The sequence below is a fragment of the Sus scrofa genome, chromosome 16 (genome assembly GCF_000003025.6).
Source record: "Sus scrofa isolate TJ Tabasco breed Duroc chromosome 16, Sscrofa11.1, whole genome shotgun sequence".
NCBI lineage: Eukaryota > Metazoa > Chordata > Mammalia > Artiodactyla > Suidae > Sus > Sus scrofa.
Window position 1 is genome coordinate 34107164 of NC_010458.4, and position 17087 is coordinate 34124250.

Consider the following 17087-nt stretch of genomic DNA (forward strand, 5'->3'; position numbering starts at 1 on the left):
CTCAATGGGAATTCCCATTGTGGCGCAGCAGAAACGAATCCAACTAGGAACCATGAGGTTGTGGGTTCGATCCCTGGCCTAGCTCAGTGGGTTAAAGATCTGGCATTGACGTGAGCTGTGGTATAGGTTGCAGACAAGGATCAGATCCTGCCTTGCTGTAGCTGTGGTGTAGGCCGGTGGTTATAGCTCCAATCAATGCAACCCCTAGCCTGGGAACCTCCACATGCCCCAAGTGCAGCCCTAAAAAAGCAAAAAAAAAAAAAAAAGAATAGGGTGGCAGGCAAAACAAGAATAGGGTGGAAACAAATAAGGAAAGTATTTCAAAAAAGATTTCAAAACTGTTTGCTTTTACTGAAAATTAGAATTGCCTTTTTTAAAAAATGTGGTAATTTTTATATTGTACCTTTTTATATACTTCATGGTCTACAGTTGATATATGGTAAGTATAGCTTATTTATGTACTTATTTATGTATTTATTGGCCACTCCCGCTAAATGCCTTTGTTGCTGACACAGTTGGGAGGTGGGAGTTGGAGACCCAGGGTCCCTATGAGGATGGAAATCTTAGGTTTCCAAGTAGAGCCAGAACAACCAACAGCCCTGAAATCTTTGCTGTTACAGAACAGGACACACCAGACTCTCATTTTTCATTCATTCCCTGAACATCAGCTCAGGATGCAAAGAGAAAACAGCACTTGCCCTGCCCATACCCCCTCTCAACCAGGTGTTCTCTAGGCCTGCTGCAAGTGGTCCTGCAGACTGTGGCACACCTCCAGGGGGAGCTATTCCTGTAGACGCATGTTACTGTAGCACTTTCTGGAATGAAGCACTGGGCTGTCCTGGTCCTCAGCCAGCCCTGGCTGAGGTGACAACTCCCTCCTTAGTGATCCCAGAGCCTATGTCTTATTCTGAATGCTCCAAATGTGACATTCATACCTTTCTATGTTTGCTACCCACTGTGTGGGAGCTTTCTAGGCCCAGCCACAGGCTTTAGATGGAGTGCTGGAGCCAGGCTCACTCTGCACAGGGACAGAACCTTCCCTAAATCTCCCAGTCCCTCATTTCTGTATGATGGCATATGCCATCTTCTGACCATCAGAATTAATCGTCTCTTTGTATGATTTCTTAAGACAGAAATTCCCTCTATAAGTTTCCTATTGCTGTTGTAACAAATTGCCACTAATTTTTTTTTTTTTTTTTTTTTTCCCTTTAGGGCCACACCCACAGCATATGGAGGTTCCCAGGCTAGAGGTTGAATTTGAGCTGTACTGTAGCTGCTGGCCTACACCACACCCACAGCAATGCCAGATCCAAGCCGAGTCTGCAACCTACACCACAGCTCATGGCAGTCGGATCCTTAAACCACTGAGTGAGGCCAGGGAACAAACCTGCGTCCTAAGGGATACCAATCAGATTCATTTCCACTGAGCCACAATGAAAGCTCCAAATTGCCACTAATTTAATGGCTTAAAATGACACAAATTTATTGTCTCACAGTTCTGGAGGGTAGAAGTCCAAAACAGGTCTCAATGAGCTAAAATAAGATGACATCAGGGCGGTGTTCCTTCTGGAGGCTCTAGGGGAGGTTTCCTTGTCTCTTCCAGCTTATGGAGAAGCTTCTAGAGACCACTACATTTCTGGCTTGTTGCCCCGGTCAGCAATCACATCACTCTGACCTCTGTTTCCATCATATCATCTCCTTCTCTGATCTTTTTTTTTTTTTCTTGCTTTTTAGGGCCCACCTGAGGCATATGGAGGTTCCCAGGCTAGGGGTCAGGGGTCTAATTGGAGCTACAGCTGCCTGCCTACGCCACACCCACAGCAACTCGGGATCCCAGCTGTGTCTGTGATCTACACCATAACTCATGACAATGCTGGATCCTTAATCCACTGAGTGAGGCCAGGGATCGAACCCACAACCTCATGGTTCCTAACTGGATTCATTTCTAATGTACCACGGGAACTCCCCTTCCCTGATCTTGACCCTCCTGCCTCTCTTATAATACCCTTGTAATTTAGGGCCCACCCAGAAAAACCAGGATAACCTAGCTATCTCAAAATCCTTCATTTGATCATATTTGCAAAGTCCCTTTTGCCGTGCAAAGCCACATATTTCATGTTCTAGGAATTAGGATGGGAATTTCTTTGGAAGGGGAGCATTATTCTGCCCATCCCAGTCCCCAGGGGTGCTCTTTCACCCAGGCACTCACATTTATCAAACACCTAGCAGGAGTTCCCGTCGTGGCGCAGTGGTTAACGAATCCGACTAGGAACCATGAGGTTGCGGGTTCGGTCCCTGCCCTTGCTCAGTGGGTTAACGATCCGGCGTTGCCGTGAGCTGTGGTGTAGGTTGCAGACGCGGCTCGGATCCCACGTTGCTGTGGCTCTGGCGTAGGCCGGTGGCTACAGCTCCGATTCAACCCCTAGCCTGGGAACCTCCATATGCCGCGGGAGCGGCCCAAGAAATAGCAACAACAACAACAACAAAAGACAAAAAAAAAAAAAAAAAAAAAAAAAAAAACAAAAAACACCTAGCATTTGTTAAGTACTGGACTAAGCAAAGAACTGGAGGTGCTGCCCTTCTCCCCTTTCTGTACAGGCTCTTCATCAGCCCTGTTACAAGGTTAAAGCAACAGTACACTAACGGGATCTGACAGCAGTCAAAAAATGAGAAATTACCAAACTATTTACAACATGGGTCTAGAGCTAAAGTCTATCATACCTTGAGGAAACTGTTAGTAACAGTAGTTCTGAGACTTGGTTTACAAATAGGGATACACTGGGGGCCTATGTCTTAATGAGATAATTTCTGTTTACCAAAGTTGACTTCCTGCTATGGGGAGACTCCCTGAGGAGGTATCACCCTGTGTCCTGTAAGGCCTGAGAGTAGCATTCACCTAAGTCTTTGACAATTAGATTCTTCAAAGCAACAGGCTCAATCATCCAAAGAGGTAAGGAAGAAACCTAAATTCAGATTACACATCTGGCTACTCAAGATAATATTCTTCCAAGTGCCTCAGAGCAGCTTTTGGTAAGAACTCAGTAGCTGATATTTGTCATGCAATTAGAGCCAAGAGTGAAGAGCCATATCAATGTTGAATTATATGCTACGGAATTCTTTATCTAATGAATCTCCTTTATCTACATTCTGAACCCCTAAATGGATATCTCACTCATTGGGTCTTTGCCTCATGCCCAAGTTATCAGCGCAGATGAAGAAGAGAGTTTTATTAGGTCAGTCTCCTTAGGCAGTAGAAATAAAAACAAAAATAAACAATGAGACCTAATCAAATGCACAAGCTTTTGCACAGCAAAGGAAAACATAAACAAAAAGAGAGACTACAGAATGGGAGAAAGTAGTTGCAAATGATGCAATCAACAAGGGCTTGATCTCCAAAATATACAAATAACTCATACAAATCAACAACCGAAAAACAAACAGCCCAACTGAAAAATGAGCAAAAGACCTTTTCCAAAAAAAAAAAAAAAATTTCCAAAAAAGACATATGGATGGCACATGAAAAGATGTTACAACAATTCTAATTATTAGAGAACTGCAAATCAAAACTGCAATGAGGTACCACCTCACACCAGTCAGAATGGCTATCATTAATAAGTCTACAAATGAAAAATGCTGGAGAGGGTGTGGAAAAAAAAGAACCCTACTGCACTGTTGGTGGGGATGTAAATTGGTACCACCACTATAGAAGACATTATGGAGGTTCCTCAGAAAACTAAAAATAGGAGTTCCCCTCAGAGCTCAGTGGTAATGAACCTGAACAGTATCCATGAGGATCAGGGTTCAGTCCCTGGCCTTGCTCAGTGGGTTAAAGATCCAGCCGGCACTGTCATGAGCTGTGGTGCAGGTGGCAGACAGGGACTGGATCCTGAGTTGCTGTAGCTGTGGCGTAGGGCAGCAGCTGTAGCTCTGATTTGACCCCTAGCCTGGGAACCGCCATATGCTCTGGGTGCGGCCCTAAAAAACAAAAAACAAAAAACAAAAAACAAAAAACAAAAAAAAAGAAAGAAAGAAAAAGAAAAAAGAAAAGAAGAAAAAGAAAACTAAAAATAGAATTTCCAGCGTTCCCATCTTGGTGCAGTGGTTAACAAATCCGACTAGGAACCATGTGGTTGCGGGTTCGATCTCTGGTCTTGCTCAGTGGGTTAAAGATCCGGCGTTGCCGTGAGCTATGGTGTAGGTTGCAGACTCAGCTCAGATCCCACGTTGCTGTGGCTCTGGCGTAGGCCGGCAGCTACAGCTCCGATTCGATCCCTAGCCTGGGAACCGCCATATGCCGAGGGAGTGGCTCAAGAAAAGGCAAAAAGACCAAAAAAAAAGAATTTCCATATGATCCTGCAATCCCATTCTTGATCACATGGCTGGACAAAACTATAATCATAAAGATAATGCACCCCTTTGTTCACTGCAGCACTATTCACAATAGCCAAGACATGGAAACAATCTAAATGTTCATTAACCAATGAATGGATTAGGAAGATGTGGTACACATACACAAGGGAATACCACTCAGCCAAGAACAAAATAATGCCATTTGCAGCAACACAGATGCAACTAGAGATTACCATACTAAGTGAAGTAACTCAGAAAAAGATGGACAAATTCCATATGATATCACTTACATGTGGAATCTGAAATATGACACAAATGAACCTACCTACAAAACAGAAACAGACTCCCAGACATGGAAAACAGACTTGTGGTTGTCAAGGGGGAGGGGAGAGGGAGTAGGATGAACTGGGGGTTTGGGGGTGGTAGATGTAAACTACTAGTTTAGAATGGATAAACAAGGTTCTACTGTATACCATAGGGAACTATGTTCAATCTCCTGGGATAAACTGTGATGGAAAATAACATTAAAAAATGTATATATATGTATAAGTGTCACTTTATTGTACAGCAGAAAACGGCACAATACTATAAATCAACTCCAGTTTTTTAAAAAAAAATTCTTAAGAGTAGGCAAGGAAGGAAATGAGCACTGATTAGTTCCCAAGCTGCTAAGAGATCTTACACATGCTTTAATCAAGTCTCTCAGAAGAAGCAATTATCATCCCAGTTTTACAAATGCAACATCAAGACTGAGAGAAGTAATTTTCTTAAAGTCACTCTGAGAATATGCAGTGGCACCCAGATTAAAGACCAAGTCCACCTGTCTCCAAAGCCATGGGACTTCCATCACCACCCCTCTGACCCCCAACGCCATTCACTGCCCTCTCAGATCTCCGGGTCTACAACTAGCACCTTCTCTCAAGCCACACCAAAATCAGAGTCACAGCGGCCCCACACCTGGACCTTAGTACCCCGCCTAACCCACCCTGGACGCCAGGCAGGAAGGGGCCGCGGGAGGAAGCAGAAGAGGAATCTGGAAAGAGGGAGATGAAAACGGAGGAGCTCAAAAGAGGCCCCCAACAGCGGATAGGCGCAGAGCTGGAGGAGCTGGAACAGGCATGCGCAGAGGTGAGAGTGAGGCCCCGCTACTCTGAGGGCCTGGCAACCCCCACCCAGCCCGAACGCGACTCTGACTGAAGCTCCTAGGGAATTCAACTGAAGGGAAGTAAATAAGCGTACCACAAAGATTTACAAGGCCTTTGATTTAGAGTGTTTTCTAAACAGTCTCGAAGAAAATTTTTTGTTGAGCTGAACTGAATTTCAAAGGGCCGTGAAGAGCAGGAAGGCACAACTGTTGAGTTGCATTATGTAAAAAGTCTCCATAACTGTCTTGCGTTAGTAATCTTTGACAACTGAAAAGAGCCATGGAAATTTAAAGCACTTTCGGAGAATCGAGTCCAGAAAATGTAAGTGGACTGTGGAAGGGCTCATGGAACAGGCCAGGGACCCCCAAACCCGTGCGGGTCACGTGCTACCGAGTAAGGGGCCTGGGTACGCGGCAGGGCTGAAAAGGCTCGGAAGGGAGGACAGCCGGGAACCTTCAGCCTGGCTCGTCCGAGGGCCACCAGAAGTCTGGCTCTGAAACCCCAAATCGGCGGCGAAGGCCGCGTGTAGGTCAGCGCAGGGCCCGCCCCTCAGGCTCCGGAACTGGCGGGGATCTGAGGGGCCGGGCCGCGCGGGGCGGGGAGTTGGAAATTTTCCGCGGAGGCCGGGAGTCACCGCAGAACCAAGCGGTCTCCTCCCCCGGCTGCCCGGCTCCCAAGGCCCGGCCAGAGAGTTAAACTTGCGGTCGCTGAGGGACTTGCCGGGCCGCGGCGTCTCCCGGAGCCCCCAGAGTACAGGGGTCTCCCCGCCCCCCGTTCCGCTCGCCACCCCCCTCTCCTGGCGGGCTCCGCGCGCGCCCGGCCGAGGCTGGGACGGGGAAGGGAAGTTAGGTGCGCGTACCTCCGAGCGCCTCGCAGAGCCCCAGGCAGGCGGCGAGCAGGACGAGGCGGCGGGCTCCGAGCCGCCCCATTCTGCCTTGGCGGTCCCGCGCCCAGCGCTCGCTCCCGGGCGGCGGCCGCGGCCGCGATACCTGAGCCGACCCCTCCCCGCCAGCCGGCGGGACCCAGAGCCTGGCCAGGGGGCGCCGCCCCCAACCAGCGCGGGGGCTGGGCGGGGGCGGGGAGAGCCACTTGCAATCCGCAGCTGTTGCGTCCCCATCACGCTCCGCGTCGCTTGCCAACCGCGGCGCCTACCGGAACTTTTCCCGTGCTCCAGGGCCCAGGCAGGCTCGGTGGGAGAGATTACCTGCCCCCCCACCCCAGCCTGCCTGGCAAAGGAGTTAGGTGTGAGAGCAGGCACTGTGGAGAAATGGTGGCTGGAGGGAGAAGCATTCCTGAGGTATGACCCTACTTAAGACCTTAAGGCTTCAGAGTGAGCGCCAACTTATTGCTGTATCCCCAACACATACCTGGAGCACAGGCACCGTCAGCTGTGTTGGGTGAATGCTGAGTTAGAATGGGAGGAGAAAAGCGATGTAATCATTCCTTCCCAAATGTGAGCCTTATTTTTATTTATTTTAAAAGGACTATCCCTAAAATAATTTCACTGAGTTTTTGAAGCAATAGTCTATCAGGTGCGTGAATCAAGGCCCAAGAGTCATGTGCAGGAACACTCACCTCCTGAGAGAACGGGGCTAGAACGGGGCCTGGCAGGGTTTGACCAGCCAGAGCTGCGGGCTTCTAGGTCAGCCTCTGGGCCATGTTTCTGGGCTGTGTTCACTCCAACATTGGTGTTTGACAAAATGGTAATGCGTGTGCTAACAAGGGCAACAATGTTAGCGATATTTTATACCTAATAAAATTAAAGATGATTTTATTTCCCCTTCCTTTCCTTTTTAGTTCTGTAATAAAGTGCTTTTTTCTTACCCCTCTGTTTTCTTATTAGGGCCGCACTGGTGGCATATGGAAGTTCCCAGGCTAGGGGTCAAATGGGAGCTACCACCCTACAACCACAGCCACAGTGCTGCAGAATCCAAGCCACATCTGCAATCTACACCATGGCTTGTAGCAAAGCCAGATCCTTATTCCACTGAGTGAGGCCAGGGATCCAACCCAAATCCTCATGGATACTAGCTGGGTTCGTTTCCTCTGAGCCACAAGGGGAACTCCCAGAAGTGCTTTTAAGCATAGATGATCTGTACTTTAACTCCTGAGCAGACAGGTTTCCTCTGCCCAACAGTCCTCCATTCTCCTGGAAACCTCACCCTACTTCTCTAGGGGAACTGCTCCACACTCTCTGCCCCACCCTTGTGCAAGTGTGTTGAAAATGGGAGCCAGCACCAACTTTCATGACCTTTCCAGTGATTGGTCAGAGGATGAACACTTGACAAAGAGCAGAGAATTAGTTCCAATTTGAAACTTTCCCAGCACCTTCTAAGGGAAGAGGGTCTGCTCCTCTCTGGAGGGGAAACAGAGAAGCTATAGGTCGCCAAGTCTTCTGATTTTTAAAGAAGCCAGTCTACAGTTTAAAAGAAGAGAACAAAGAGAAGATTTGCAACATGGGCTGGTGGACCAACTCTACCCTTGTCTTTTCTGGGGTTTGGGTATATAAGTCTCTGAAGTCCTCTTTAAACCTCAGTTAGCTCAGATTGGGTTCCATTACTTATAACTGAAGTAACTTTAATCAACTTTAATACGAGCATGCTTTCCATTTCACTAACTCTCATTTCTGTTCTGCAGGCCCTAAATTTGAGACGAGACGAGGAGGAACCTTCCAGCTGATGGATGATGGACTCACAGCGTGAGTGTCAAGAACACTGTCTATCTCAGTTCAGATTCCCTTGGCAGTCATGATTTCCCTAATGTGGTGCTGCTTTTCTCCTGCAAGCACCTGCAGCTCTCTGCATGGAGGCTTACTCTAGGTCCAGGAACATGCTGGGTACATGGATGCCCAAGGCAGGTCAGAAGTGATGACTTAGAGGAGCAGCCCTCAACCAGTGATAGACAGGACTTGGTGGAAAAATATCCAAGCTTCCTTGCGCTAGGGTAGGATAACTATGAAGGGGTTTCTGAAAGTCTCCTAGAGTATTGAGCCCTTCTTGCCCACAGCAGTAACCTGCTCATTAATGTGGATACTTGGGGGAACCTCTTCTCCATACTCAAAGAATCATAAAAACAAAAAGTGTTGGGGTAGAAAGGAGCTTCTGAGACCTGATCTAGAAGCAGCAATGTCATGGTTAAGAACATGGCACAGGGCCATTGGCTTGTATCCTAGAATTACCTGAGTGCCCCAAGGCACATATCTGAGCCTCTCTGGGCTTTGATAACATGCCCACCACATTGTTTCTTGACTGCAAAATGGCCTTAATGATAGTTTCTACTTTATACGGTTGTTGTAAGAATTAATTAAAGTCTCATGTGATCCCAGCTTGGAGCCAGATGTCAAAGAAGCAGAGAGATTTTGCCAAGATTTGCAGTGGTTTTGTGTGCCTTAATGTGGATGAGTCCTGCCCCCTCATTTTATACAACTCCTTCACCCTCTCTGTGTTTTTTAGCTTTAAACTAAATTAGAATAGGATTTCAGAGAAGCTTGGAGTATGGCTGGATATCCCCAGGCTTCTCACAAGAAGCTTTAAAGCTGCCTGGGTCAGTGGACTCCTGCATTTTCTTTCCATTATGTCTTCTGCCCTTCACTCCATACTGGCAAGCAAATGTTGTCTGACTGGCAAGCAAGAAATATGCAATCAGCTGGGCTGATAAGCAACTTAAGAAAGAACTAGCTGTAAAGAACTGATTTTCCTGGAGCAGACCTATTAACTCTGAGCCACCATGGCTCTCTCTCATCATTTACATCTCAGCATAAACTAAATACACAGTGGGCCTCTATTTCTTCCTGCTTAAAACATGGCGTTTGCAGCAAATCTCTAAGGTACTCCCATCTTTACTATTCTCATGTTCAAATTCTAAACAAATGGAAAGTCTCCCCACAAGGAATGTAAGTGAACAAGCACAGAGATTGTCCCAACCTGGGCTACCTCTGTCTTAGCAAAGAGCTGGAGGTGTAGCTTGTGATAAAAGTCTACCCAAGGCTGGAGGCCGATTCAGCTCAGGCTGATCCTGTGATGCAGAATTTCTCTTGGCAGGCTCAAATGTCCATATACATGTCAAAGCACAAGCAGTGCAGAACAAGATTCCCCAGCGAGGTCCCAGACTCATCAGTGTCCCCACGGAGCCTCTACTCAAATGTCATCCCTTGTAAAGGACACAGGCTTAGTACCTTGACTAAGGTAAATCCTAGCTCACATATTAATTAGTAAGTGAGCTTGTTATGTGACTCTGGACAGATCTCTTTATTGTCCTAACTGCAGCCTCCTCGTCTGCAAAATGAAGATGATGTTGATCCCCTAGGTGGGTTGTGGGGTTTATCCAGCCCTTGAGGATTGAGTTTTGAGCCTGATGCCTGGTTCATGGTAAGAACTCACTGGGCAGCCTTTTTATTTATTATTGGGTTTCTTACCACATTTTTTTATTGAAGTATAGTTAATTTACAATGCTGTGCCAGTTTCTGCTGTACAGCAAAGTGACTCAGTCTTACATATATGTATACATTCCCTTTCTTATACTATCTTTTCATCATCACTGGGCGGTCTTGTTATATATTGTTCCCAGCCAGGCCTACGGGGCCTCTCTGGCTCAGTCTGAGCAACTGGGCTAGACACACTCCCGAGAATGAGCCATCTTTTAGCTTTTCTTTAGGATGGAGGGCTGACTCATTTTTCTTCCAAGAGCTTAGCCTGAAGACTCTTCGTATTATCCATGTTCCTAATCCCCAGCATCCTTCTGCTGCCCATAGTTGTATTAATTTTCTTGGGGCTGAAGAACCCTGGATCAGGTAGGTGGCAGTGGTAGCTCTGTCTCTAAATGTATGACAGCTTCTGTTTCCTCCCCTATAAAATGGAACAGTTGGATTAAATGATCTGTAAAGTCCCTCCAGGTCCAAAATTTTATGATTCTGATTTGTCATCATTGGCATCAGGACAGCTCTGCTATTTAAATAGAGCCCTTTTAATTAGCACACAGAGAAACATGAAATGTTTGAATTTCTTTACTCAAAGTGGTGATTGCTAATAAACTTGGAGCTTTTAATTTAGAAACATCATTCAAGTGTGAAAAAAAGTGACTAGGAATTATCTCCCTGTAGAGCACCTCTTGTTTCTCTTTAAATTGGTTCTAATCTATCACAAAAATGCTTCAAAGAATGAAAGAGGTCTCCAACCAATTTCCATAGCAGTTAAGTTGGCTCTAGAATAATAAGCAATTAGCATGCTCAGTTGTTAGGGAAAACCCAATGACAACTATGGTCATAGTATCTGGTCAGGAAATCCACCTATGTAACAGTCACTCAAATCTCGTCATTAGTCATTTTGACCAGCACACTCCTGCTATGCAGGAATTATCCTATTCAGATATTAACCTGAGCACCCTTCACTCATAAATGAAATTATAGAGAGCAGAGAATGAATATGGAGATGGGTATTCATTCAAAGGCACACAAAAGATGTCAAGTTGTATAGCAGAGATGAATAGGAGCGCCTGCTTTCAAGGAAGTTACAATATAGAGAGGAGTATAAGACAGGTATAGCAGTAATTTTAATATGGGGGAATTAAAAACTGGGCTCAGTTCTCTGGAACAGTCCAACCCATATGTCTTTGATGATGTGAGCTGCCATGTCTTGTTTACATGACCGCTCGCTTGCTGACCCCACATGACTAGGCCATGGTGGGTTCCTGGTCTAAGGAGTGTGACCCTAGTGAAGAGAATGTCAAAACCGATTCTTTCTCAAAACTTTGAGCCAAGAGGCATTAAGAATGCAGTGATTTGGTGGTGATCACAGACCAGTAAGTCATGCGGAGATGGAGGCTTAGTGAGCACCAGCCAAAGACCAAGGTCCATAAAGGTAATGGAGGGACCGTGAGTCAGGAGAGGAAGCTGCCTGCCCCTGTTGGGGTCTTTGCAGAGAGCTGATTTGCACCATGTCCCAGAGAAAACCTGATTATTATAAAGGACAGAGCAACAGACAGTAGCTGCCTGTTGGCTTTCTCAGTCTCAGGAAGCCCAGATGTACTTCCTGATGTTTGTTTCCATGTGATTGCCCTGGGTTCTTTGGATAAATCCACACTTTAGTGAGCTAGTATACAACTTTAACTTCACAAATTCAGGTGTGCATGAATGATAATTTTCTATATTTTTACAAAACTCGACTTGATTTCTGTTTTGACCTCCCAGTTTACTGTGGATGAAAAACAGTGTCTCAGTCAATTTAAGTTTTCTCTCCTGAATTTCCCTGTGTTGTGTTGTGTTATGTTAAGGTGCCACTGGACATATGTATTGCCAAGACAGGGATAAGCTAGAGAAAGAGTGTGGCAGTTCTCTGCTCTTTCAGGCTCCCATGAAATTTTGCCATTTGCAACAACATGGATGCACCTGGAGGGTGTCATGCTTAGTAAAATAAGTCAGACAGAGAAAGACAAATACTGTATGCTATCACGTGTATGTGGAATCTAAAAAATACAACAAATAAATAATACACCTGAAACTTGTATGATACTGTACATAAACTATACCTCAATAAACAAGAAAGACCTCCTCAAAATAAATAATAAAAAAAGATTACTCTCCCACACTAGTTTGTTTGCAAGGAATAGGATCCCACCAAAACGGCTTTAAGTAGAACAAAAGGCCAGTGTGATGAACATGAGAAAAACAAGCCCTTTTGGGTATTCGGGCTGGACTTTGAAGAATATGCCAATGGAGATGGCCTAAGAGCCCAGAAGGAAGGACATGAAGGCCTTAGGCGTCTGTTTTTGCACAGGTTGAGGACAGCAGGTTAAAAAACATGGGGCATACTGGCATTATAAAGAATTTGAAAAGTCTTCATGTTTCACTTGGTTCTCATTTCTTGTTTTGCGGTCAGCAATGAAAAGCTTAATATTGAAGGAATTAAAACATTATGAAATCACATGACTTGATGCAGTTTATGGGGGTCAAACCACTGTCTGTATTTCAAAACTTATATTAAAAAGAATGAGGGAGTTCCCTTCTTGGTGCAGTGGCAGCGAATCCGACTAGGAAGTGGGTTCGATCCCTGGCCTTGCTCAGTGGGTTAAGGATCCGGCGTTGCCGTGAGCTGTGGTATTGGTCACAGACGCAGCTTGGATCTGGCGTTGCTGTGGCTGTGGTGTAGGCTGGCAGGTGTAGCTCTGATTAGACCCCTAGCCTGGGAACCTCCATATGCTATGGGTGTGGCCTTAAAAATGACAAAATAAAATAAAAATAAATAAATAAATAAATAAAAAGAATGAGAAGCCTGGGCTGGTGCGTCTCTGAGGTTCCTGTCAGCTCTGACATTCCTTGCCTTGAACAAAGGAACTTTTACAGAGGCCTTTTAGTAATACAGAACGCACAAAGATGACTCTTGTCTATAGCCCCAATGGGAATTCTTACAGCCTTCCCGCAACTGGTGAATCCTGTGCTGCTGTGAACTGAAGTTTGGCACTTGCCATGAGCCTCTATGTGGATTAAATTATGAGCTACTGCAGCTGCCGACCGTCAACACCCCCTGAGCAGAGCTCAGGGTGAACATCAGGAGTGAGGCACTCCGTGCTCTGGGAAAACTGGAAAAACAGGTCTTCAGGTAGTCAGATGTTTTTAGGAAAGTATTTTATGAGCCCAATTCTTGCATCTCCGCATACACTAAAATCCTTCATGGTGGTGTTTTCTCCTTCCTGACTGGTAGTAACCTTCAGGAGATCAGCAGCAAACTTTTATAAAATGTGTGTGTGCTGCATACACCTCCCCCTGACCTTTATCATATCCTTATACTCCCCCCTTTCCTCCTTGGGTGGTATCTCAGCTCAGTCTGAATACCACCCAAGTATTCACGGTTGTCTGTCAATGCAGTCATCTCCAAGGGCGAGAGCCTGTGAGTCCTGAAGCCTGTGAAAACACTGAATACTGGCCCTGATAGGTGAGGTGCATATCAAAGGAATGATTTCAGAGAGCCCAGGCCTCTTGTTCCTGCTACCTGCCCTTTGTTGCAAAAAATCCTATAAATCCTACCTCCTCCCTCACCGCCTCTGCCTCAGAGCAGTTTCTCAGGCTACCTGAGATGCTGTCTCCTGGTCTTAAGTCCTAATTTCACCCCAAATAAAACTTAACTCTCAACTTTCAGGTTGGGATTTTTTTAGTCAACACTGCTTAGCTTTGCTCAGAATCAAGGCTCCAAGAGGCCACAAAAAGAGACACCCAGCAAGTAACAAGGGGCCTGCACAGCCAGCTCTGAGTGGTAAACTGCTCCCCATGAGCCCACCACAAGGCTTGTGTAGCGTTAGGCCCCACATGGAAGCCCTGCACTCAGTCCTGTGAACTGAGTGTGGCACCTGCCATCAATTGCTGTCTGCCTCTACATGGATTTAATCATGAGTCACTGCAGCTGCCAAACTGCAGCACCCCCTGAGCAGAACTCAAGGTGGAGATCTGGAGTGAGGCACTCTCTGCTCTGGGAAAACTGGAAGAACAGGTCTTCAGATAGTTAGATATTTTTAGGAGAAGATTTTATGTGACCAATTCTTGCATCTCCTCATATCTAGAAAAATACTACTATCCTTCTTGGTGATTTCTGTTCCTCATGACTAGCATTAACCTTCAGGAGACCAGCAACAAAATTTATAAAATGTGTGCATGGCTGCATGCACCGCCCCCCCCATCCTATCCTGATGTCTCCCCTTTCCTCTTTGGGGCAGTATTTGGGCTGTAGTTAAGTGAACAAAACAAAGAATGTCACTGTCATCTGCGAATGCAGCCACCTCCAAGGGTGAGAGCCAGCCATCCTGCAGGCTGTGAAAACAGGATACTGGCCCTGATAGTGGAGGTGCATATCGAAGGAAGGATTTCAGTGAGCGCAGATAGATTTTGTTCCTGCTACCTGCTCTTTGCTGCAAAAACTCCTGTATGTCCTAGCTCCTCCCTCTTCTCCTCAGAGCAGTTTCTCAGGGCTACCTGAAATGCTGTCTCCCAGGCTGAAGTCCTAATTTTGCCTCAAATAAAATTTAACTCTCAATTTTCTTTTTTTTAAGTTGACAGTCCCAAATTCCAGGGTAGTTTATGGCCATTTAATTCGTCCACAGAATGCCTATGGACTTCCCTGCAGCTAGAAATCAGAGCTTGCCACCACCACCCACTGAACAGCCCCCGAGGGCTCAGACACTATACAGACAAGCTCCAGGCCTCGTTAAGGAAAGACACATTTCTGCTGAACTCGCATTCCCAACAGAAAGCCACATTCTGGTGACCCTAGTTAAAGAAATAAAAGAAGCCACAGGAAACTAATTTTGGCTGTCTTAGAACTAGGAAATTGATCTTAAATCGTTGAACTCTGCTTTCCCCCAAACTATCTAGTGCTGCACTTGGTCTCCTTCTTATGCAAGTTACACATGTGACTTACTGCTACCTTCATCCCACAATTGGGTGAAATTTGAAAAAAATATATATGCAGAAAAAGACCCCTGAGCCATGTGGCTCCTGCAGATTCAGACCCCTGAGGATTTTCAGCTCCAAAAGAAAGAGCATCACCAGCTTTTCCAGAGCACCTTCTCTGCCCACCTGCTTGCCACCCTGTGCCTCTGGTACCATCTGCAGGAAGTAGCAACAGCCACATGTTTTAGACTTTTGAATGGTGTTAGTCCAGGTCTTGCACTGGTGGCAACTGACCGTGGAGGAGTGAGCAGTGGAAGAGGCACCTAGAGAACCCTTCAGGGTGAGGGAGTCGAGAGTATTCATCAGAAGGCTTAATAAGGTTAAAGGCATCAAGAGAAGTCAAGGGAGTTCCCATCATGGCTCAGTGCGTTAAGAACCCGACGTAGTATCTGTGAAGGTGCGGGTTCAATCCCTGCCCTCGCCCAGTGGTTTCAGGATTGGGCATTGCTGCAAGCTCTGGTGTAGGTCATAGATGCACCTTAAATCCAGTTATGCTGTGGTGTAGACCAGCAGCTGCGGCTCTGATTCAACCCCTAGCCTGGGAACTTCCATATGCCACAGGTGTGGTGGTAAAAAGAGAGAGAGAAGAAGTCAAGAAAGTTAAAGATGGTCTGGTGGTTTGGGCCACTTGGATCAAGCTAATCCTGATGAGAACTACTTTAATAACTTAGCAGGAGACAGAAACTATTCGGCCCTGGGCGGATGGGACATAAAGAGGAGACATCATGTGCAGATAGGGCTTCAAAGGGCTTGGATAGCAGAGGAGAAATGAAGGTCGATCATAGGGTGGGGGAAAGGGATTTTCAGGATTAGCGTTTGCTTTTAGGTGGGAAGAAATAGAGCAGGAGAGACTGAAAATTACAGGGAAGAGAGAGGATGCTGGCAGTGGGCTGGAAGAGGCAGGAAGGCCTGGAATTCAGATGTGTGTGGAGGTTTAAACAGAGGAGAGGAGGCGAAGATGAACCCAGGCGGACAGCAAGTTAACAGATCAGAGCTCAGGGAACTGAGCTTGAAATGGGTTAAAGCTGTCTGCTAAGTAGGGGTGGGTTCAACACAGGCCTGGAAGGTTTGTAGCATCCTTGATCTGATCCTCCTCTCCTTTTCTTTAGTTATGTAGGATTGTTTACATATAGGTTGACCATTATTCCTTGGGTGTCCAAGGCAGTCCTGGTTTATGCTTGTTGTCCTAGTGTAATTACTTCCAGTATCCATTCACTCTCAACAGTGTCCCAGTTGAACAATAAATTAGAGAGAAAGAGAAAGGAAAAGAAGAAGTGAGAGGGGGAGAGAGAGGAGGGAGAGAGAGATTGGTGTTATTTTCACCTGCACAATTGAACCATTTTCTCACTGGCGCAGCCCCCTGCATCCAGACACAAAGGAAGCTAAATAAAATATTGCCAGAGGATTGGGATCTCTCTGGGTTGGTGAAGTGGAAGGCTGGGAATTCAGGAGATTTGAAAGTTCTGGTAATTGGGTAGTGTGGAGATAATGACATCCATCAGTGCTGCTTCTGTGACATATGGATAAAAAGACAGGGAAAGTTTGTGGTTTTAGGCATCTCTCAGAGCAAAAGCCAACATCCTCCCAATGCCTGACAAGGCCTGTGCCGACCTCCACCCCTCTACCACCTCCCTCCCTTTGCTCCAGCAAAGTACCTGGCAGAGTACAGGAGAGGCAGTACTGTAGGGCTTGGGGGCTTTGGCTTCAGAGAGATTTGGCTTTTAGTTCAGACATTCTTACAAGCAGAAGAAGAAGAGAAACAGGAAGGAGATTCACTCCGCAGTCCATAGGTTCTCGAGTCTGATTTCTCCCTAGACTGGTGTCCTTCTTCTCGTGATGTTCCAACAGAAGTTGTCACCCAGTTGTGACTAAGAAGAGAAATGATGGGGTTACAGAGCTAGAGGAATGAGAGAAAAGCAGGTATTTTTCACCGTGTCACTTGGAATGCACTCTGCTAGGTACTTTGCTGGAGCATTCGTTAAGGCACCAGCTATCTTCGGCTGCTTGGAAATTGTCATCTCATGAAGCAGTAGCCACAAAAAATAATATTTCATTGACTTTTTGCTGCTAAAATAGGAGTAAACCCTAATATTCTCATTCAAGGGCAGCCCTCATCTTCCTTCCAGTATAAAGCAACTGGCAATCAATACCTTTCTGTC

General features: G+C 46.1%; 1 protein-coding gene across 17 annotated transcripts in view; it reads right to left on the bottom strand.

Annotated features, from left to right (window-relative positions):
- The window catches only part of LOC100737060 (chondroitin sulfate proteoglycan 4-like), a 142190-nt gene extending 135674 nt beyond the window's left edge, over positions 1–6516 (bottom strand). For all 17 annotated transcript variants that reach the window (XR_002339748.1, XR_002339749.1, XR_002339751.1 and 14 more), the window contains exon 1: positions 6355–6516. Coding sequence is in view for 2 of the 17 variants with exons in the window: in XM_021076957.1 (XP_020932616.1) it covers positions 6355–6424 (70 nt within the window). In the remaining 15 variants the exon portion in view is untranslated. The remainder of the gene's footprint in view (positions 1–6354) is intronic.